The sequence below is a fragment of the Cicer arietinum genome, chromosome 7 (assembly GCF_000331145.2).
Source record: "Cicer arietinum cultivar CDC Frontier isolate Library 1 chromosome 7, Cicar.CDCFrontier_v2.0, whole genome shotgun sequence".
NCBI lineage: Eukaryota > Viridiplantae > Streptophyta > Magnoliopsida > Fabales > Fabaceae > Cicer > Cicer arietinum.
The window spans coordinates 46,729,556-46,753,946 of record NC_021166.2 but is presented as its reverse complement, the minus strand read 5'-3'; the positions used below and the strand labels follow the sequence as shown (position 1 = coordinate 46,753,946).

Below are 24,391 nucleotides of genomic sequence, written 5' to 3'. Positions count from 1 at the left end.
ACTGATCCTGCTTTCAATTACTGAGCCACTTTTCTGTTGTAGACGATGCAAGTAATAGGCGCTTTCTTATGTTTTACTAGATATCCTCCGCTCAAACATCATATATGATACACAAAAACAACATACAGAAATCCTCTCTATTTCTTATTAAAAATGGACATCTACATTACTATGATTTTGGTGCATAAATGTTTAATTAATGTCACTAGTTCTTGAAAATGTGTCATATTATTTATATGCCCAAAAACTGTAGTAATGACAAGATTTCCTCGTGCTTCTTTCCTAGGCTCCAACTCTAGAAAACTTGAAACTACATACCTTATTCCAGCTACTAACAAGAAAGAGTAAGGATGACTTTTCTGAAACTTATTTCTATTAGCCCGCATTTATACAATGTGTATCGAGTAGACAATAAGCCTTGTCATCTGTCATGTAAGAATTCACAATCAACCTCCCAAGTTAGCATCAATCTCCCTTTGAAGAAAGCAAAGCTTTCATGTAAGCAAAAGGAAACAAAGAGTTTGTAGAATAAGCGCATTTACAAAGAAAAAAGAAGAAAAAAAAAACTGATCTACATGAGTCTAACTTGAGGGGCAGCTCTAACTGCCTCTTGAAACAGAATCATCTTTGGGAAGAGCAACATAGTTCACTGGAATTATGTTGTTCACTCTGCCGCTTTCTCTACGATCCTTTGCGCCCGAGTTTCCATAACGGTTTGAAGGAGTATGCAATCGGCGCCCAGTTGGTGTGCCAACATTGGTGTTAGCATTAGTGTTCTGGCTCAGAGGCTTCTTTGTTGCAGACCTTGAACCAAACATTGCTTCTTGCTCTACAGCATGTTGCTCATTAAGCCGCTTCTGCTCCTGTTAAGAACACCAGAATAATCGGTTGTGACCAAAAGTTTGAAGCTGACAAAAACAATCAATTGCAATGCAAATTGAATTCTGTATTAAAAATACTGTAACACTTGATTTATTTAGGTACTAAAACCAAATTTAACCTTCAAAACTTATTTTCTGTGTTTGTCATTTCTTCATTTCATATTTATTAGTAATAGTAATGCATAGTCATAGCCCAAAAAAAAACCTTAATCCAAAATTTGTGTCCAAAATAAAGAGAAAGACCTTAACATCAAATCGCAGTAATGATCAATTTGCTCGACAACATTATTTGCCATACCTCTGCATAACATGAGTATTAAAGAAAATTCACTTGATTATAGAGAATGACCAAATAAAGTTGCCAATAAGCCCAAAACAAGATCGGCAGGAATACGTGGAAGATACAAATTAATTTTACTTCTCAATAGAGTTTTAGTTCAATGGTAATGAAGAAGAAATATTTAAGAACAAAAGAGGGAGAAAAGAATACTATGATTGTAAGTCATCATACTCGAGATTTTTTCTTTTCTTCTTCTCTCAGTTGCCGTTGTACGTTGTATTCATCCAAGCTATGCAACAATGCAACCTGAAATCATTATGAGTCAGAACCTGACTAATCTTTCCCCGTACTACAGTCAATAACATAAAGTACAGTCATCATCACCTTTTCATATAAGAAAGGTATTCCTTTTTCCAGCTCCCATGCTTTCACTTTTGCAATCAAATTATCTAACAAAGCTGCTATGTCAAAACATTAAAGGATAGTTAGTGTTAAACCAATGAGGAAACTAGCAGCAAGAATACTACTAGTTACAACCTAGAGCTAAACACTTAGATATGATTTTTTCTCAAAAGAGCATGTTTTCAGTCCTTCACATATGATAATCAAGCATGAGAAACAAGAGTTTTTTTTTTTTTTTGAAATACCAATGTTTGTTGTGAAATGAAAAAAAAATATTGAAAGATGTGAATAACCCGTGTGTTTCAACTACACAACGGAGGTTCTTTATATACACTATGAGTGATAAATAAACATAACGGAAGTTTTTTATTTACATACTAATATAATGTGTTAACACTCTCCCTCAAACTGGAGCATATAAATCAAATGCACTCGGCTTGTTACATATATAACTAATTATAGGACCTCGCAATGACTTTGTAAAAACATCTGCCAACTGATAATTGGAATTGACAAAGCTACTGCTGATGTCGCCCGATTTGATCTTTTCTCTAAAAAAATGGCAATATATCTCAACATGTTTGGTCTTCTCATGAAAAACAAAATTTGAGGCAATGTGCAATGCAGCTTGATTATCACATATTAGTGTCATTGGGTTGACCTCTTCAAATTGAAATTCTTTCAGTAACTGTTTCAACCAGAGGAGTTCACATGTTACTAGTGTCATGGCCCTGTATTTTGCATCAACACTAAATCTTGCAACAACATTTTGTTTCTTGTACTTCCAAGATATGAAATTTCCTCCGACAAGTACACAATACCCAGAAGTGGATCGTCTATCAATGGGTGAACCTGCCCAATCGGCATCTGAGTAACCAACTATCTGAGTATGTCCTCTATCTTCATCAATGAGACCCTTTTCAGGTGCACTTTTGATGTATTTAAGAATTTGGATTACAGGATCCATATGTTCTTGGCAAGGAGAATTTAAGAACTGGCTTATTACACTAACAGCAAAAGAAATATCAGGACGAGTGACTGTGAGATAGTTTAATTTTCCAACCAATTTTCTATATCTTCCTGAATCTAATAAAGACTCTCCCTGATTAGATAGAAGTTTGACATTTGGATCCATAGGAGTATCAACTAGCTTGGCATTTAATAGACCTGTTTCTTCAAGAATATCCATAGCATATTTTCTTTGTGAAATTACCAGGTCATCCTTGGATTGGGCTACCTCAATACTCAAAATAACGGAGTTTACCGAGATCTTTAGTCTGAAACTGATTTGAAAGATGTTTTTTCAACTAGAGTATTCTTTGTTGACCACTACCAATTATAACAATGTCATCCACATAAACAATAAATATAGATGCACCCTTGGACTGAGTGACGATAAAATACAGAGTGATCGACTTCACTACGAATCATACCAAACTCTTGTACTACCAAGCTGAATCTGCCAAACCAAGCTCTAGGAGATTGTTTAAGACCATAAAGTGACCTGTGTAGCCGACAAACCATGGTGGAAGACTCCCCCTGAGTACCAAACCTTGGTGGTTACTCCTTAGAAACTTCCTCTTCAAGATCACCATGCAAAAAGGCATTTTTAATGTCAAGTTGATGGAGTGACCAATGTTGAATTGCTACAATGGAGAAAACAATCTGACATATGTCATTTTGGCAACATGAGAGAATGTATCGCTGTAATCCAACCCAAAAATCTAAGTATATCTCTTGGCCAACAAGCGAGCCTTAAATCGATCAATCTTACCATCAGGACCAACCTTTAACGTATAGAGCAAACGACAACCTACTAAAGACTTCCCATGAGGTAAAGGGACCAGTTCCCAAGTATCACTTATTTGTAGAGCACACATCTCATCAAGCATTGCTTGCCTCTACTCAGGGTGACATAATACTTCACTTGGAGATTTAGGAATTGAAACAAAAGACAAAGAAGACAAGCAAGTGTAATGCAAGGGAAAAAGATGATGATAACACAAATCAAAATAATGAGGAGATGGAATATGTGTTGTGCGAATATCCTTACGAAGAGCAATGGGAAGGTCATGGTCAGGTGGCAGGGCCGGATCCTGTGGTGGCGTCAGAGGAGAGTTTGTAATGGGAACAGATACAACGGAGGGCGACCGATGACAATGATATGTTTGTAGTGGTCGTGGAGGTTGGAGGGCAGACTCGACAGGTTCAATAGGAATAAGAGTGGGCGGAATAGGGATAACTACCTGAGGAGGTTCGACATTAATGTCCTTATGGGGCTCAGTAGCTATATGGGGTCGGTTCAAAATATGGTACAGACTCAAAAAAGGTAGCATTAATAAATGTAGCGTATCGGTGTAGTATAGGAGAATAACAACGATAACCCTTTTGGGACCAATGATATCCGAGAAAGACACACTTGAGTGATCGAGCTGATAGTTTGTTTGTTCAGACCAGGAGATAATGGGTGAAGAGGGGTATAGAGAAAGAGGATCGTATAAGGGATATTGTCATCAAGGACAGAAGACGGCATACGATTGATAAGATAACATACCGTTAAGACTGCATCCCCACAAAAACAGAATGGAACATTATAATGGAGATGTAAAGTTCGAATGGTTTCAATGAGATGCCGATTTTTGCGTTCGGCTACCCCATTTTGTTAGGGTGTATGAGAACATGACGTTTGGTGAAGAATACCATTGGAAACCATAAAGTTTGAAATTGATGGGACAAATATTCCCGAGCATTATCACTTCTTAAAGTACAAATAAAAACACCAAATTGAGTTTTAATTTCTTGATAAAATTGCTCAAAAATGGAAAACAGTTCAGATGTATTGTTCATTAAAAATAACCACGTACAACGAGAGTAATCATCAATAAAAGTAACAAAATACTTAGACTCTAAAGTAGACACAGTATGAGAAGGACTCCAAAAATCAGAATGAACTAAAGCAAAAGGGGACGAAGCCCTTTTATTGACTCGATCAGGAAAATGATTACGAGTGTGTTTCCCTAACTGACACGACTTACAATGTAAAGTGGACAATTGAGACAAACTAGACATCAGTTTTTGAAGTTTGGTAAGGCTTGGGTGCCGTAGTTGAGCATGGATAGTATGAGGGGAATCTGTGACAGAGCAAGTCGTGGATGATAGAGAAAGGTAATAGCGGTCTTGAGGCTCACATCCGACGCCAATAATTCGTTCCAAACTCTGGTCCTACTGGGTAATATTATTATCAGTGAAAGTAATAATACCATCAAGGGACCAAATCAATCGACTAACTGAAAGTAAATTAAAAGGACATCCAGGTACATAGAGAACAGATGCAACTGAATTGGAAGGTAGAATTTGGACAGTGCCAACCCCTTGAGACCAAGTTTGAGAGTCACTGGCAGAAGTTATAGTAGGTAAAAAACTCGATGTAGAGAGAGAAGAAAAGAGACCTTTATTACTAGTTACATGATCAGATGCACCAGAATCTAGAACCCAAGGGCCGAGAGAAGATGAATGAGAGAGGTAAACAGTGATAAACAATCATAATGGCGAAATACTTACATACTATCTATTTTATTTAGATACTAATATAATATTTTAACATTAGAGGATATGAACCCATGACCACTAAACCACCTTATGACTACCTATTCCTATGAGAAACGAGAGTTATTACCTAATCATGCTAATATGCATGCTTTAGAACATAAAATAAAGGTTTTGACTTATTAACCTGACCCATTTCTATTCCAAATCCCATAATTAAAAATCTGGAAAAAGAATTAAATAGTAACTTTGGTGTTGCTTCTTTTTAAAATTTTATAAAGAGATCTATGGCCTAGTGGGCTTAATTTACTATTTTAACCTAGTGAGTGTAATAGCTTTCTATCATCAAACAGCAAAGCTTCAGAGGAATATCAAACTTCAAGAAGAAATGAGCTTCAAAGAAGCATGACATGAAACTTGGAACAATGTAAATTATTATAATATGATCATAATCTTGTATTACCAATATTACCGTTCTTTATTGAATTCACTTCTTTCAAAATTAGATAGTCCTATAACGCAATTAAAAGTAATTATATAGATTTTTACTGCCAAGTGCCAACACTACATATGAAAAGCTCTCTCTTTGTTAGTCAATCACAGTTTAAAATTTCTAATTGGCAGTTTGTAGATCGCAGATTCAGTAGCTACTCACAAACGGAAAACCATTGTGGCCTTGCCTAGTTAAGATTTCTCAGATAGATAAAGATACTAGCAGCTAAATCATATCTTTTGACGTAGTCGTCTAGCATCCAAATTTTAATCTCTAACTATTTTTGCTAGTTAGCGGATGGTTTGCACTCGAACAGATTTTCGTTTATAACAGGTCATCTAATTTACTGATTGGTCAGATATAAGTGGATATCCATGTGGCTTCTTTCACTCTAAAAATAAGGTAGGGAACCGGTCAGTTTGTCAGTTGGTTCAACCTCATTTGAATTGTAATCTGATCAAACTGAATTGAATTGCTGTTGGTTCGCCAGATTTTTATTTTTTGCATTTTTTACTTTTTGAATACTCTTTTATTTATTCATTGTCTAGTTTAGCGGAAGTTGAACCTATTGAAGCATATGATTTGAAGGTCTCGCTAATTCAATCTCCAGTCTGAATGTTAAAACATTGGTTACCAGTACCACATAACCAAACTACATTTGGTCCAACTTGAAATAACTTCTATAAAATTATGAAGGGTTTGTTATTCACTCAAGCCTGTCCACAACTAACAGTAGTCTGCTATCTCTGTGTTCTAAATACTACTCACATCTTAATGGGATTAGTATTTAAGCATAAGCAGCAACTAATTCACAGGCTTCCCATTAACATGAAAGTATTGATCATTGAAACTAATACAAATTGAAATATTAAAATAAAATAATGACTCACATGGAATCTTGCTGACAAGTATTCGTGCTTTCTCTGCACGCTTCAAATTTTTGTGTGCTCCTCTTACTGCACTGTATCGATTTTCATCCTGGTATGAGGGTATAAACAGCAAAGTAAGCAAACGGTCCATTATTATTTTGTTATGTTTCTCAAAATAGAAACTAAATAGTGAAAACAATAGAAAGTTTATGGAACATTTTTTATGATTAATGGAATATTAAACATTTGTATTTGCTTAAAAATAAAAATTCCTCAACACGAAATTCTTTCAAAGTTCTAAAATACATGCTATGTTAAGGAGGCCAAAGGAAAGAAACAACAACAACAAAAGTTGATTGCATCAAACAAGGTATTTTATGCCAATAGGAGATTCTCATAATGCACATGTTACTCTACCTAGTGCTAAAAATCAACTTAATTTAGAAGAGGGGCCCACAACTTGAGTATCAAAGCTTAGATTATTAGGTAAAGGATCATAAATAGTTAAATATTTAATAAATATTAAAAAAAGAGCCAAATAAACTGAAATAGAATTACCCATAAAGGCATAAACAATAGAAACCTACGTGCATATGACAGCCATTAGTTTCCTTTTTGACAACAATAAGCTAAATATATGATTGAAAAAATTTATAAAAATATTTTCTATAATCTATATACATTATAAAATAACACCTATTGTACTCTGGTGATAAATTTAAACTGCATCAATTTATGGCTTATTTAAGAAAAAAAGAATTTGAAATAAATTTAAGAATGGTATGTACCCTTTCATATTCATCTAACCACTTTTCCTCCTCAGCTGCAAATTTCCATTTCTCTACCCGATCTAAGATATCTCTTCTACTTAGAGCTTGCTCTTTGGCCTTTCTGATTTGATCATCCAGGCTTTGAAGCAATTCAGACATGTCAATATTACCTGCAAAGCCATTAAAGCTTATGTGATTAAAGGAAAATAGAAACTAAGAACAGACATTATGGATGCACATATAAATCTCTAACAACAGTTCCAAAGGGTATTTTTAAGAGGGAAAGATAAGGAAACTATTTGAGACTTTTCAAATACAATTTTCAGTTGTATAATATTTATTTTGCTTTATGTTGTAGTTGTCATGGTTAGGTGATAGATCCGTACCTTTTGCAGAGTCAAATGTGTGGTAAGTTGAGTGAACAAAAGACAATGATAGTTGTTAGAATATTAGAAAATATCTTATAATATCTATTATATTATATTAGAATATCTTTAGTTATTTTCTATGATCAATTTATAATCTTAGAGATATCTTAGAATATTTCTCATTATTATTAATATTTATTCTTTATTTAGGATTGAGTCTGTTTCTATATAAATAAAAATTAGTATTGATTCTTTTATAATCAAATCAGTATTAAGCTATTATCAATAATATTGAAACCCTTATTATTTTCTCTCCTCCTTTTCTCTAAAATCCCACAACTTCAACATGGTATCATAGCCTATTTCGATCCTCCTTGAATGATCCCGCCTCTATTCCGCTGTCGAGTTCTCAATAATTTGAGAATATAATCATAGTTTCTCTTTTCCAACTAGATCATTCCTTTTTCAACCTATTGTCGTGACTGCCGAAAGACACCACACGCACCTCACCGTCCACTGCGCATCAAATCCACGTGCCGCCTCTCTTCACTATGTGTGAAGCTGCGTTCGACAGCCGTTTTAGACGCGGCCTTTTTTGTTGAACTCGGCCCGGCCTCACGGTTCTAGATCTGCCCTTTCCAATTTTGATCAACGGAAATATGTTATTGTTCAAACAGCCGTTATCTCTCTTGTTTTGGACGCATTTTCTCACTTCGTTGATCGATCATGGTTTTATTTCATTAGAGTTGCGCTGCTTCTTCTTCTGTGTTTGTCATGCAATTTAGTTCTTACTAATAGATTAAAACAGTGGTTTCTATTCTCAGAGACAATAATTCTAGTGGTGTCCATTTTCTCACAGATAAATCATATTAGTGATAACTTCTTTTTCCATTGATGGTTATTCTGACAGTGTCTTTTATTTTCATGACTCACACTTTAGCATGGCAATTTGTCCCAGATGCACTGGCCCCATCTTTGTCTCAGATGAACTGGTCTTGTCTTTCTCTCCTTGAAACATGCATTTCCAATATTATTGGTTTGAAACTTCCAAATGCAGTTTTTAGAAGAACGGACTTTGCTTTGTTCAATTGCTTGCCATGAATTTCTCTCAGGCTGATGATCATTTCGGCTATCTGGCTAGGTTGTATTTATAGCAATTCTCTCCGACTTCACCTGCATCCCTGGGTTGTTTTCCATCTTCTTTTATTATTTTGTGAAGCAAAACATTGTTTTCTTGTAACAAGCTAAAACTTAGTAGGCTTTAGCTTGAGGGGGAGTGTTAGAATATTAGAAAATATCTTATAATATCTATATTATATTAGAGTATTTTGAGTTATTTACAATGATCAATTTATAATCATAGAGATATCTTTGAATATTTCTCATTATTATTATGATTTATTCATGATTTAGGATTGAGTCTATGTTTCTCTATAAATAGAGATTAATATTGTAATCAAGTCAGCATTAAGCTATTATCAATAATATTGAAGCCCTTATTATTTTCTCTTCTCCTTTTCTCTAAAATCCTACAACTTCAACAATAGTTACTATTCATTGCACATTTTTATTCTAGTCAAACAAGTAAGCATGTAGATTTGTTCTATATAATTATGTTGTACTCCTTATTTAAGTAATGTAGTAAGAATTCTTTTTTCTACAAGTTTTATGTTACTATTTTTCTGATTTTTCTTCTTTTCTCCACATTTTGCACTAACTTGTGTTTTCTAACATGGTATCTAGAGCTTCGTTGATCTTAAGGGATTTGTGAAAAAACAAAACAAGTGAGAAGAGTGAGAAAAAATCAGCTAGAAAACCTTCACAAAAAAACCTTAAAACACCATAAATAGCTTCCAACAATTTACCTCCACCTTCCTATGTTTAAAAGGAAAAACTATCATTTGTAGGCTGCAAAAATGAAAACTTATTTGAGAGCTCAAAGTTTATGGAATGTGGTAGAAAATGGCAGCAACCCACCACCTTTCCCAAACAACCCAACATTAGCTCAAATAAGAAGTCACAATGAGGAAGTGGCAAAAGAAGGAAGACCACTTGCCATAATCCATGCAGCACTACATGATATATTTATCAAGATCTTGAATCTTGAAACTACAAAAGCATGGAACAAACTGAAGGAGGAGTTTCAAGGGAGTGAAAGAACAAAGAAGATGCAAGTGTTCAACTTGAGAAGAGAGTTCGAAGCACTAAAAATGTAAGAAATGGAAACTATTAGAAAATTTTCTAACATAATTTCGAAGATTGTTACACAAACCAGATTGCTAGGAGAGGAGCTCAGTGATCAAAGAGTCGTGGAAAAAATTCAGGTGTGTCTCCTAAAGAGGTTTGAAGCAAAAATCTCTTCTCTCGAAGAAAATCACACTTGTTGAGCTTGTTAATGTTTTGCAAGCTACTGAGCAGAAAAGATCTTTGAGAATGGAAGAACATGTTGAAGGCGCTCTTGTGGCTAGCATCAAAGGCAAAAACCAAAGTTGCAATAGTTTTGGGAAAAAGCCTTTTGGTGAGTAGAAAGGAAAAGGAAAAAAAAAAAAAAAAAGGAGAAGTTCAACAATAAAGGGAAAGGCTGGAAAAAGAAGTTTCCAACTTGCCAACATGGCAAAAATGATACTTATTTAGAGAAATATTGTTGGTACAGACCAAAAGTTAAAGGTAAAGCCTACAATCAACTTGGTCATGTGGAGAAAGTTTGCAAAACAAAGCAAACCAACAGAGGCACCAAGCCCAAGTTGTTGAGCACCACCAAGAGATTGAGGAGCAATTATTTATGGCTTCTTGCTATTCAACCAGCAGTAGCAAGGAAGCATGACTAATAAGTAGTGGGTACGCCAACCATATGACTCATAATGTCAATATTTTTAAGGAACTCGATAAGTCCTTCTACTCCAAAGTTACCATTGGCAATGGAAAACATATCGATATCTAAGACAAAGGAGTTGTAGCTGTTGAAACTCCATCAGGTATCAAATATAACTCAGATGTTTTAATTGTACCTAAAATAAATCAAAGTCTTTTGAGTGTGGGGCAGATGATGGAAAAGAACTACTCATTGTATTTCAAAGACATGAGATACATTATTATTGATCCTTCCGGGTCTAAGTACATTGATGATTCATCTTTGTGGCATAAAAGGTTGGGTCACTTTAGTTATCCCACCTTGAAGCAAATGAGTTCTAATGATTTGATTGAAAATTTACCAATCATTAATGATATTGTTTAGGGGTGTGATGTACGCCAATTTAGAAAGCAAAGTAGATTGTCATTTCCTGTTGTATCAACCTGAAAAGCTTCTGAAAAATTGTAGCTCATACATAGTGATGCGGGTGGTCCTATAGATAATTTTACCAGGATGAGTTGGGTATTTTTTCTAAGGCGGAAGTCAGATGTGTTTGATGTATTTCAGAAGTTCAAACTTATGGTTGAAAAAGAGGTTGATTGTCAAATTAAAAGGCTAAGATCTAATAATAGAATATACGACAGGAGAATTTAAATCTTTTTGTGAGCAAGTTGCAATCCAACATCAATTTACTATTCCTTACACTCCTCAACAAAATGGAGTGAGTCAAAAGAAGAACAGGACAGACATGGAAATAGCTCGGTGTTTTCATTTCGAGAAAGATATTCCTAAAACTTTTTGGGTTGATGTTGTAAACACCTCAGTGTACTTGTTGAATTTGTTGCCTACCAAAGCTTTGAAGGGAAAAACACCATTTGAAGCATGGTACGAAAGGAAGCCTTTTGTGGAACATTTGAAAATATTTGGTTGTGTAAGTAATGCTCATGTTCCAAATGTGAAGAGAGATAAATTGGAAACAAAGTGGTATATTTTTGGGGTACATTAGTAACTCCAAAGGATACCGAATATATAATTTAGAGACAAAAAAATTTATTCAGCAGAGATGTGAAGTTTGATGAGTTCTCTAAATGGAATTGGGAGAAAAGTCAAGCCGAATGTTCAAGTAAAGGGTTTCCAGCAAAAAACAATTGGAAAGAGAAAAACTCAGAAGATGAAGATTATGACAGTTACGCTGATTTTCCAACCTGAAGTACTAGAACCTTGGATGACATTTATGCTAAGTGTAATACAATTAAATTAGAGCCTACAAGGTATGGAAAGTTATCGTGTAGGAGGAGATGAAGATGATTGAGAAAAATAATACTTGGCAACTTGTAGACAAACCAAAAAATCAAAAGGTGATCGGTGTTAAGTGGGTTTATAAAACCAAACTCAACCTAGATGGTTCTGTAAATAAACGTAAAGTCAGATTGGAGGTCAAAGGTTATTTTCAACAACATGGTGGTGTTGATTTTGCAGATACTTTTACACCTGTTGCAAAGCATGATACAATTAGATTGTTGGTTGTCTTGGCAGCAAGATTGAGAAGGAAAAGTTATCATTTTGATGTTAAATCGGCATTCTTAAATAGGCTACTTGATGAAAACATTTATGTTGACCAACGTGAAGGTTTTAAGGTTGCAAGAAGTGAATAAAATTTACAAGCTTCACAAAGTCTTCTACGGCCTAAAACAAGCTCCAAGGGTCTGGTATAGTTGAATTGATGGTTATCTTGTGCAAAAAGATTTTAAAAGAAGTGAAAACAAGGCTACTTTGTATGTGAAGAAGCCGAAAAAATGAAGTGCAACTCATAGTATCCTTATATGTTGATGATTTGTTGGTTGTAGGAAATGAATCCAATTTCCTAAATCAATTCAAGCAAAATATGGAGAATGAATTTGAGATGACAGATTTGGATGAAATGAAATATTTTATTGGGATGGAGATCCTTTAGTCAAGTGCTGGAATCTTCATTCACATAAGAAATATGCTTTGGAGGTACTGAAAAAATTTTACATGGAGAGATGCAAGCCTGTTTCAATGCCATTGGTTGTGAATGAAAAAATATCAAAGGATGATGGTGATAATAGTGTAGATACTTTTATTTATAAAAGCATATTTGGAAGTATTTTGTATCTTTCAGCAACCAGACCAGATATAATGTTTACTGCTAGCTGACTTTCCAGGTTTATGCATTCTCCTAGCCAATTTTATCTTAGTGCAGGAAAGAGAATTTTCTGATTATAGCTAATGTTTTTTGAAAAATGAAAGTGGAAACCTCCAAGGTTATGTAGATAGTGATTGGGCAGAAAGTGTAGATGATGCCAAGAGTATGTCTGCCTATGTTTTCTCATTTGGCAGTGATGTTTTTTCTTGGAAATCAAATAAACAAGATGTGGTGGCCTAATCCTCAATTGAAGTTGAATATATTTCCAGTGCAGCAGCAACAAATGAAGCTTTTTGGCTAAAGAAGATTTTATCAGATGTCATGTGGGACAACTTCAAAACAAAGCTATTGTCATATGGGTTGATAATAAATCTGTTATTTCTATTGCAAAGAATCTTGTCCAGCATGGAAAAACCAAACACATAAAGGTGAAATATCATGTTATTAGAGAAGCAGAAAAATCAAAGGAAGTCTGGAGCATTGTAACTCAGAAAATCAGATTGCAGATATAATGACCAAAGCTCTTTCTAAGGGCATATTTCAAGGAGGAGTGTTAGAATTCGAGACTTTTCTAATATAATTTTAAGTTGCATTATGGTTATTTTGCTTTATGTTGTAGTTTTCATGGTTAGGTGAAAGACCCATACATTTTGAAGTGATGAATGTGTGGAAAGTTGAGTGAACAAAAAGCAATGATAGTTACTATTCATTGTACATTTTTTATTCTAGCCAAACAAGCAAGCACGTAGCTTTGCTCTTATAATTATGTTGTACTCTTTATTCAAGTAATGTAGTAAGAACTCTATTTTCTACAAGTTTTATGTTGCTTTTTTTTTCTGTATTTTCTTCTATTCTCCACATTTTACGGCAACTTGTGTTTTTCCAACAGAAACCAAAGATATATTAGTAAGACATTTAAATTTCAAGAAAAAAGTTCAAAAACACTTTAGGCAGTTTTTATTACCAGATTCAATGAGGCTAGTCAGAATCTCTCTAGCTGCTTCACTATCCATAACCATGTGAACTCCTCTGTAAATTTCTTCAAGTTCATTCTGTCTTTTAAACACCAATTCCTTCATTTTACTGGCTTTCAAAACATTTAAGCGCTGAACTTCACCCTCAACCTGCATAAATATAAATGATCAGGCAACAAAAATTCAAACTATTCAAGTAAAATTGCAATACAAGTTCAAGTCATTGAAGGTTTCACCTGCTCAATGACTTCCGCAGAAAGGCAACCTTGGATTGACACTTCATCTACTGATGCTGAAATTAATCTAGTAACATGGCTAAAGGCCTTTTGCTCATCAATTGGCATCTCCATAAGATCCCATAACTCTACCAAGAATTTAGTGAGTTCTTGTACCTGCAAGAAAGTAAAATTATATTCATTAATATTCAATAACATGTTGAACAAAAGTGTTCTATCAATAACAAAATTAGACATGCAATCCGTTCTTATATATTTTCATGAATTAAAACAATCACACCCTTTCAACCTCTTAATTCCAACCTCACGCGATATTAGAAAAAGAAGCAAACTCAAGCCGTCCCATACACATAAGACTTATGTTTCATTCATTGCATCTTAAACCTTTAACTTCAACAGAAATTTCAACTTTTATGTTATAACACATTTGAGTTTACTGTCACACGCTTTCTTCTGACTTAATAACTACCTTATTCCAAATTCCAATGGCATAAGAGAGTATCAAACATTCAAAAACTAGGATACCAGCAGCCATTTTACACTAAATCGTAACTGTTGGCGCTGCAGTGCAGCTTTTACAGTGATCATTTACTGTATCGAATGAGATCATCCATACGTATTACTTGCAACAGTTTGAATTCACATTTCACAGTATTTCATTCGAATGAGATCATCCATACTGTGAATGAGATCAGCCACTGGTATAAGTTTATTCACAGTATTTCATTCTGATCAGAAAAAGTCACCTTATGTAGTCTTTGTTGCTTTTCCTCCTTTAATGAATGAATAACCCCAGTTAATCTAGCAAGAGTGTCATTGCTAATGCTTTGTGGTGTACTATTTGATGAATCACTCAAGCTCGGGTGGATGTCATTTAAAGTCTTCCAAAAATCAATTGACATTACTGCTGAAAGTTGGCTAATAGTACTGATATGACTCTTCACTTTCTGCTGACGCAATATCTGATAGGAGAGCAAAGAAAGCAATATTAAGCTGACACTTAAAACGAATTAAAAAAATATGGAATTACCAATATTATGTGACTATATTTTGAAGTTGATAAGCACCTTTTCATTTTGAAGTTCATCAAGATGCGATTTGAGTTCCCCCAATTTCTTTAGTGTCAGATCACATTGATCGACATCTTGATCCGTGACACTTTCGGACTGTGCACGGCCTGCTATTTCAGCACATATCTGAGAGATTTGGGACTTTATTTTTAAAAATTCCTTAAATCTCTCATCCTTCTTTAACCTCAAGACCTCTAAGACAGGTCTGATGGTAGCTAATTGCTGCTTCAGAGTTCCCTTCCCCTTTCAAATGCAGAACAGAGTTAGTTGAATATTTATACAGCGGATTCAATTAGCAAAGTGCTAATTGTGTGGAGGAGCAAGCATGACATTAGGGAATCAACAAACAGGGATTGCAGTTATTAACTAAAAAAATAGAAGGAAATCATTAATCATAGAATCTGATAAGGATTACGGTAAACATTTCCTAGAACGAAATACAATATTAGAGAAAAGTGAAAACGAATCATCTGCAAAATTCAATTTCATAAATAACTATACATATGCATCTGTATTTTTAAGAGTTAAGAATACACGGTCTACTATCTAACTAAACGATGAGGACAAGAAAAGTAACCTATAAACGGTTAAATTATGATTTGATTTGCATTAAATTTTTCAACAAAAAGTAAATCCAACTTTGGGAAGTTTTAGGTTCCATTCCTAACGTTATTATTTTGAATGAATCACCATAATAGTTAATGAAATTGCATGATCCCTCAATTTGGTCCCTAACATTAACAAAATTTTAAAGCGATCCCAAAATTTAAAATCATTGATCACATTATTAATCTTTTAAAGTTGGTCAATTTAATAATCCTTGAAATTGCCACAAATTGTCTAATAAGATCAAAGATATCTAATTAATCTTTTAAAGTCTGTCAATTGAATTCTTAAAATTGTCAAAAATGACTAATGTGATCGAAGATAATCAATTGGAGGGACTATTTTGAAATTTTGTCAATTTTAGGGATTGAAATCAGACCCTTAGAATTTCGGGATCATATTTTTTCACAGAAAACTAATGCAAGAGCAGCAACAGCAACAGTACAAAACAGAATGTCAATGTCAATGTCAATGTATACATACTCGTGAGAACGACACACAATCCCCAAGAGAAGAAGCAACATTGGTGAGTTCAGATTCAGTATCAGCCAACCACTTATACAAGTCAGCTTTGTGCTTTCTCGTTTCCTCAACCTTTCTGTGATAAATGTCAAGGCACTCTTGTTCCAGTTGAAGAAGCATATTGTCTCTATCTGTGTCACTTTCCCCAATCTCATCCCATATCAACTAAAAAACAAAACTTTAGATCATTAATTCATTCACCAAAGGTTACAATTCACATATCCATCAACAACTAAACATATCATCCCATATAAATAAATAAAACAGCTGAACATATCACAATCACATCAAAGCTAATTCTAATGTGTCCCATGGTTGGAGTGGTACACCCGTGTTCTCCTTATAGATACCATTAAGTTAAAATAAATTTTATTATTTGTTTATGATTAAAAACTAGTAAATCAATCTCAAAGATTCATTCTATTTAAGATAAAGATAACATATTAACCACCAATAAAGGGCATTATCAATGTACACTTTTCAATTATATACACCTTTTTTCAAGTAAACCAATAATGAGATAGTAAGATTAATCTCAAACAGTCATTCTATTTAAGGTATATTTGGATACAGCTGTAAAGACTAATGAGATCCATATAAGAGGTCAGTGATAGAACTACAGACCAAATAGTTAAGAGATCAAAGTATCTATCACTTGTATCACACCAGTAATTGCGTACGCCATAGATTGAGCAATCATGGGTCATAAGAATGACTAAACTATTCAACAAAACAACAAAAAAATCTGACATTTTTTCAATTATTAGCCAAAACACATGAGCTGAAAAGGAAAGCATAACACAAAAAAAAAAAAAAAAAAAAAAAAAAAAAAAAAAAAAAAGAACTGTGATGAATCTACACAATGCAACATGTCAATTTTATCAGTAAAACGCGAACATGATATGAATCATTAAAGAACCTGTAATTGACGGAGGAGAGAAGCGCAGGTAGTGCGAGATGGAGAAAATGAAGGAGGAGTGGATGCCATTTCTGCGGAGAGAGAGAGGACGAAAGTAAACCCTAGAAAGAAAGAAATGAGAAATCAAAAAACGGTGACGGTTTCAAGCGTTGATGAAATTCATTGATATTGGTAGTAATAATAATGATGAGTGAAGGAAGATCCCTTGATTTTAGTTTTCTTTCATATAACGGATTATTTCTTTCTTCAATTCAAAACAGAGTAGTTTAGTACTACTACTACTGCTGCTTCACATGCCTATTGTCTTTCGGTTTTGGCGCCAAACTCATTATTTTAAATTTATCTTTTTAAATTAATAAATTTATTTTTTTAAATTAATAAATTTATTTTTAAATTATTATTAATATTTATTTATTTTTTACCAAATTTGTTATAACCTTTATCTTTGTATAAAATCTTGTTGACTAAATTACAGTAATTAAGAAAATTAATTATTGTATTTAATTTATTTATAATTTGTGTTATTCAAATTTATATTTAAGAAAGAGAATTAATTTGTATGTTCTTATAATAGTAATTTATGTAGATTTTTGAAAAGTAATGAAATAGAATTAGGAATATGTTGATAAAGAATTTATTAATGTAATTGAAATTACAAAACGGTCTTATAGAAATGGATAAAGAAAAATCTTTAAGAGAGTTTTATATATAGGAATGGAGTTAGTAATATTACTAAAAACACGGTATTTATTTAAATTACATATCCTAATTAGCTCCGATAGTATTTCTTTGCTCAAACATAATTAGTTGAGTTTATGTTTACACTGCTAAGTTATTTTCTTATTTGATAAAATCATAAAATATAACACCATGAAAATGCTATGTGACATTTTTAATATTCAATTGGTTTCACTCAAAAATAAGTTTTTTAGTTTGAGATATAAATATTTTAAACTAATTGATGCAGAGTAATTTAAATAAAACAATCTATTTTATAAAATCACATAAATTTATAAAGTTAATATAAACGTATAAAAATTTACGATAATAATTTGAGAATAAGTTTTCAAACTTAATTGGTTTCACTCAAAATCGATTATTATAACTTCTTTTATATTCATTTTAACTTAACTATGTTGTAATCTTTTTATGAAAAAAATATTTCGAACTCTAACAACTTATTTAAAATATCAAAAGATGTCCAATTAGAGTAAACAACCACTTTTAAAAAATTTAAGATATGTAGTTTATTAATATAATTTTTATTTTTCTAATTAAGTCGTAAACTAGTTCACTTTATTAAAACAATACAAGTTTCAAAATAGTATAACAATTTTATCAATATTTAGTCAAATAATAATAACGTTTATGCTCAAATTGAATGCAAATGACTCTAGTTTTTCGAAAATAAACAATAATTCAAAAAAAATTAAAAAAAATTATGACAAAAAAAAACATCACAAATAGATTTTGTACAAATTTCAAGCTAGCAACAACTAAAAGCCAATCAAATCACATTACAACACCAACAAGGACAAGAACTTTATCTAAAACACACTAACATCAATAGCAAGAAACCTATTTGAAATACCTCTACAATTCATAAACATACTCCAATTTTGGAAAAATTAACCACATGCAAGAAAGGAAAAGTAGTAGAAAACTTTATCTAGCAATTAACAACACCTAACCATACATATGAAAGGTTTTCTATATTACCTTTATGATTTTTATATGCTAAATAGCATCTGCGGTTCTTTAACTTAATTTCAGTTAATGTTTTAGTTTTTATTTTTTTTTTCATTTTTGTCATTTATTTTAATTTTAAGTGACAATTTGATCTTTTATGTTTTAAAATGTCAACAATATTATCCTTTTTTTTTACAAAAATTCAAAAAATTCAACAAAATTTTCAAACAAAACCCATAAAATTAATTATCTTCAACATAATGCAAATTTCATCAAATGCATAAACTCAAATATTCAAATAAACTCATATTTTCATCTCCAACAACATCAAATTCATCAAATAAAGAATGAATATATGAGTTTATTTAAAGATTTAAGTTATGAATTTGATGAAATTTACATAATATTGAAGATGATAAGTAATTTTATAGGTTTTGTTTGAAAATTTTGATTAGTTTTTTTGAATATTTGTAAAAAAATGGATAACATTGTTGACATTTTAAAATATAAAAGATCAAATTGTCACTTAAAATTTAAATAAATGAGTAAATCAGGAAGAAAAAAATAAGTAAAGAACTAAAACGCTAACTGAAATTAAGTTAAGGGGTCGCAGATGCTATTTAACCATCTTTATATTTAGGAGATGGTGAGCCTCATTTAGATTGGCTCCAAGATCATAAAATCAAATTTAAGCCCTACATAAGATCATAATTCATATACCCGTCATTCAAATAACATGTCAGCAAGCATTTGATGACCTTTTCTTGAGCAAGAAAATAAATTAACCTTGAAATTGACAAATATGGTTTATTGCACAATTGGAAAATGCACTTTGAACATACAACCAGACTAAAATTTTAAACCACAATCGACCAAAGGTATTTTATTCAAAAAACAAATGTCGTAACCATCGTAAGTATAAAATTTGTTGTTCCACCAACAAGCCACGTGCAGCTAGATCATTTTTTAGTGGACAATATGTTGTTCATGAGCCTCTACAGATACTTTGAGAGGTACTAATTTATTCCAAATGATGCCACAAAGAGAATCTAATTCTAAACTTGGAACATTCGGTAGTTGGTTGTAGGTGACTTTGACAACAATAGTCATCCCCTTAATCATTGTCATATTCACTTGTCCATCACATTTTTCTGCAATACGATTCATTCCAACCAAGAAATACATTCTATAAGCATCTTTTCCTCCAAACAAATAATTTTTTCATCCACCTCCAAGCCCTCTATTTCCCACCCAAGGCTAAACATATTCATGACTCAGTTGTTTTTATCTAGTCATAAAATACAACCATTTGGAACCTCTCACACTAAGCACCTCCTCAACCAAATTATCATGTCAAAACAAAGTGTCTCTACCATGACCCACGACATGCCAAAATTTTACTAAACCAATTTTTCCTTTCACCACCCAACCCATCACGAACAAGACGCAAATTCTTGCACCAACTCAACATTAAATTAGTTCTACTTGCAACAGTATACCCCTCAAAACCATACTTTTTAGGCAACATTTTGAACCAAAGACTATGTTGCTCAATTTTCAACTGTTAGCCCCATCTTCCTAACAAAGCATAATTAAAATATTTAATCCTATACACGTCCAAACATCCTTTCTCCAAGGAAAAATACATTTACTTCTACTTGACTCAATGAATTTTTTTGAGCTTCCTCACTACTCCCCCACAAAAATAATTTTAAGGGAGATTTAATGTGAGAAATGGTACCACGAAGCCTTGAAGAAGGAAATGAAGTAAATTAGTGATGTGAACAAGACAACTTTTAGAAGAACAAGACAACAATCCATAGTCAAATTACGACTATTCAAACTAGACACTCTATTTCTAATCTTTTGGATGAATGAATTTTGGAACAACAACCTTCATAGATTTCCATCAATAGGAAGTCCCAAACATTTAAAATTAAATTGGCCAACCTGATAATTAACCATTGATGGACAATCATGCCATTTGTGTTGTAAGTGTTGTGTTTTCACCATTTTCATGAACTTCAACCACTTTCATGGTTGCATTAACCCTATAACAGCAAGCCATTGATAGCTATTTGTTGTTATGGTCTCATAAGCCCCACACATTCTTCATAAGACTTGCTCAATAAACCTCTTCCTGATGATGCATCAAGCATTAACCTTGTTTAGGGTACCAAACAATTATAAAAGGTTTCCATTTGGATACAAATTGGTATCCCATGATGAGGACACCTCCTAAGCAAATCCTTAAACCTTTCTCAAGCCTCAAATAGAGTTTCATCTTCACCTTTCCTAAAATAGGTGATGTCATTTCTCTTTTTAGTTACTGAATTGAGTTCCAATGAGTTCAACCATGCCTTGGCTCTGACATTCAGTGAGTAAGGATATAACCTTAGTCCGAACAATTAACAGGGACACCAACAATCTTGAAATTGTTTGCAACCTCCATAAACTTTTTAAGTTGTGGGTGGGGGTCTTCAGTGGTAGTTCCTCCAAATTGTTCAATGTTTTCGGAATATCATTGGATTGAATTCAAATTGAGCCACTTCAATGTCATGCCTCAAAATACTTGTATCAAGGATTTGAGGATCAAAGACAACATATTCCCTAATTACTCTAGCCTTGTCGTTAGCCATGTCAATGACATCTAGCGGTCCTCCATTTCCTAAATGATCTCCCATTTGTACAAGTGGGACTTGCTCTTGCAAATGACTTGCCAAGTCAAGATCAGTAGTCCTTTTTATGAGTCTTCTCTTATTTATGAAGAGTCTTTCTATCACAAGCTCAAGTCTAAATTCAAGCAATGATATGGACCTATGCATACAATTTAAAGTACCTAAACTACATCACAAATCACAACAATGTTAGTAAAAACAGACAAACAAACAGACTATTTATTAATAAAATAATTGAAAAGATTAATATCATTCAATTCCCGACAATAACACCAAAAACTTGTTGTGTGTAAAATTAGTGGTGCAAGTGTACAAAGTCCAAAAGAAGTAATAAAGTGTAAGTATTGTTTCGACGATGATGGATTATGTCACGTATTTCAATATTTTTCTAGACAAATAATTTTTTTGTTAAGAAAAATAAACAGAATACATATTTAGTAACAATTTTGAGATAATTTTAGGATTAAAAAAAATGCAAAGTTAAATAAGAGACACTTAATCTAATTTCATATGACAAAGGGTAGTTAAAAATTTAACTTGATTATAATTTTGTTTGCACACACTAGTATGATGTAGCATGATATAACATTCATGAGACCAAATTGACCTTATGGGTTTTCCAACTCATATCGTGATAATTAATGGGGTACTACCATTCTTGGGGTTCATGCAATACACATCATATCATGATAGACTTTATTTTAGAAATTAACTTCCCTATGAACTTAAATGTTACCTAATCATTTAAAGTTATTATATTTTCCAAGCATATGAACTTAATCCATATTAAATCAAGCATTTTTCATCTTTATCATTTTCCAAGCTCAAAAGACTAGCAATAAAACTTAAGTGATCAATTTAAGTTTTAAAGATTGGATTAAAAATAACTTATTTAATAAGAAGCCAATCCCAATACAACATACTAAACTGCAAACTTCATTATAACCTTATTAATCCTTAACTACAAAGAGTTTTAACTCATATTGAGCTTAAACATTAAAAAGTAAAAATGAGAAAATACCATGGAGCTCATCACAACACAAATCAATGTAGACAATGAAAGATACAAAGAGGAAATACGAGCCACAATTATGTTGTCAGCAAGGTCAATAAACAACAACAATAGAACAACCACCTTTAAGCTCAAAATCTCCAAGAATAAATTATAGTGGCTCCAAAATGAGTAGGTAGATGGATGATGATGATAGATTATAGTGAAAAACAACATAATATCTATATTAGGGTTGAATGAGGCACTGAAATTAGGGTTGCAGTCTCTGTCCTTGCTTTTGTTAAGACAAACTCTCAATTTAAGTTTTGATGAAAATAAACAAAAGTTAAATAAGAATGTTAATTATGATTCTAAATGTTATGTTAATTTAACTTGTGATTTTGAGTGGATTAATTCAAAGATATGGCTCAAACAAAACAAATAAATCAGCAATAAAAGATAAAGACTGAACAAATAAGAAAGGAGAACATTATGGACAAAATATGTAAAAACGGAAAATGTTCTCCAGGACCAAAACTGATCATCACAACCTCAAGATCAATCAATCTCTACTAGTTAAAAGAAGTTTTAGCCTCTGGTTTTTACATCAATATCATCAACACTTGGCAAGGAATAAACTAAGATGACCATATTCAAAGAAACTACTCGAATCACAAAGAGAGAAGATCACAAATTAGAAAGACCAAACATATATGAACCTTCTCCAACTTAAACTGTCAGGAAAGATAAAAGATCATGAAATGTACAAGACATCCAATTTAATTAGGAAGACATTCAAAATAATCAAGACCGAACTTTCAAATTGATTATCAATCTCCAGAAAGTTCAAAAACTAGGACTCCAGATTGATTATCAATCTCTAGAATTTTCATTAACATTCTACAGATGTTCATCGTCATTCTCCAAGTTGTTTTGACAAAATCAAAACTTCATATCAAATCAAAGACTTTAATAAACATATCTAAAGCACAAAGGATCATCAAAATCAAAGTAAATCTGATCAAAATCAAAGAACTCATCCCAGCCAACAGAGTTCAAAAGTGTTCAAAGGCTGAAATATTTTTATTCATATTAATTGGTTTTGGTCAAATCTGAAATAGCATACCAATAGCTCTTTTGACCATTATTAATTGCTCTAAAACACCTATAAATGGAAGGCCAATGCTCAGGGAAAAAACAGAAGTTCAAGTGCTAACAAGTTTCAAAAAATCTCTCACGTTCAAGGACTTGAAATTATCTCATTACTCAAAGAAGACTCAGTCTGATCATTTTTCATTACTATGTTATTTTGTATTGAATTCTTTGTAAAGAATTGAATCTCAAATAAGAGTTGAGACATCTCAGATTCTATAAAAAAAAAAAAGCAATATCATCATTATTGTAAAACTCGAACTGTAACAGTTTAGTATAGTTTGGGTAGATTGTAAGAAATTCTATCAAGGATGATAAGGGACCTGATTAATGACTTTCTTGGTGGAAAGGATTTAAGTTTGTAACAGATCAAGGTTGATTTGAGCAAGGTGCTGTAAAAACCAAGGTTTAGTTTTCAACACTTAGTGGAAAATCTCACAGTTGTGAGAACTGGACGTAGCCCGAGTTGGGTGAACCAGGATACATTCGTGTGTGGTATTCTTTCTCTTATCTCTTTATTTATCAAGTCTGATTAATCACTTAAGTTAAAAACATAATCTGGATTCCTGATTTTAAGCTAACCAAGAACGTTCTCCGTTTTCTAGTAAAAACCAAGAACGTTCTCCGTTTTCAGTTTTCTTAAACCAAGATCATTCTTGAGTTGAATCTTTAAGTATTTTCATGAAATTTTTAAATAGGGAGATTTATAAATCAAACCCCCTATTCCTTGTAAATCGACATTGTTACTTCAATTAGCATTACAACTCGGCCTCTAAAAGATTAAACACCAAACAAGTGCTAGAGTAAAGATCTAGAAGAAAAAATGTCGAAAGCAAAATACATTGTTAAAGGAGGATCTTCAAATAAACCACCTTACTTTTATGGATTTGATTAATACTTCTGAAAGAATAAGATGCAGTTGTTTCT

At 32.7% G+C, this 24,391-nt stretch overlaps 1 protein-coding gene and 1 non-coding gene across 5 annotated transcripts; one reads left to right on the top strand and one right to left on the bottom strand.

Moving 5' to 3' along the window:
- Positions 1 to 351: 351 nt before the first annotated feature.
- On the bottom strand, positions 352 to 17,217 carry LOC101512593 (65-kDa microtubule-associated protein 5). Of its 4 annotated transcripts, none has more exons than XM_073370709.1 (12): positions 16,955 to 17,214; positions 15,997 to 16,200; positions 14,905 to 15,150; positions 14,584 to 14,799; positions 13,838 to 13,993; positions 13,592 to 13,751; positions 7,260 to 7,411; positions 6,493 to 6,580; positions 1,546 to 1,622; positions 1,393 to 1,467; positions 576 to 863; positions 352 to 425 (listed from the first exon to the last, which is right to left on the bottom strand). In XM_073370709.1, exons 1-11 carry the CDS (start codon positions 17,021 to 17,023, stop codon positions 600 to 602), a joined length of 1,707 nt encoding a protein of 568 aa, XP_073226810.1. In that variant the 5' UTR covers positions 17,024 to 17,214; the 3' UTR covers positions 352 to 425; positions 576 to 599. The 4 variants fall into 4 exon arrangements, with proteins under 4 accessions (XP_073226810.1, XP_073226809.1, XP_004511089.1 ...); XM_073370711.1 differs by lacking the exon at positions 352 to 425 and adding an exon at positions 1,125 to 1,181 and having other exon boundaries at positions 726 to 863; positions 16,955 to 17,217; XM_073370708.1 differs by having other exon boundaries at positions 352 to 863; positions 16,955 to 17,213.
- Positions 17,218 to 20,860: 3,643 nt separating this feature from the next.
- Positions 20,861 to 20,967, top strand: LOC113787906 (small nucleolar RNA R71). Its single transcript, XR_003474425.1, has one exon. It is a non-coding gene; the product is annotated as a small nucleolar RNA R71 (small nucleolar RNA).
- Positions 20,968 to 24,391: the final 3,424 nt, after the last annotated feature.

Bases quoted from the DNA above. Each gene is read 5' to 3' on its own strand.
- LOC101512593 (XM_073370709.1), bottom strand. From the start codon at position 17,023: ATGGCATCCACTCCTCCTTCATTTTCTCCATCTCGCACTACCTGCGCT. The intron at 13,994-14,583 runs GTGACTTTTTCT...ACTTTCTTGCAG, and splicing joins AGCAACAAAGACTACATAAG to GTACAAGAACTCACTAAATT. The intron at 13,752-13,837 runs GTGAAACCTTCA...ATATTTATGCAG, and splicing joins CTGCGGAAGTCATTGAGCAG to GTTGAGGGTGAAGTTCAGCG.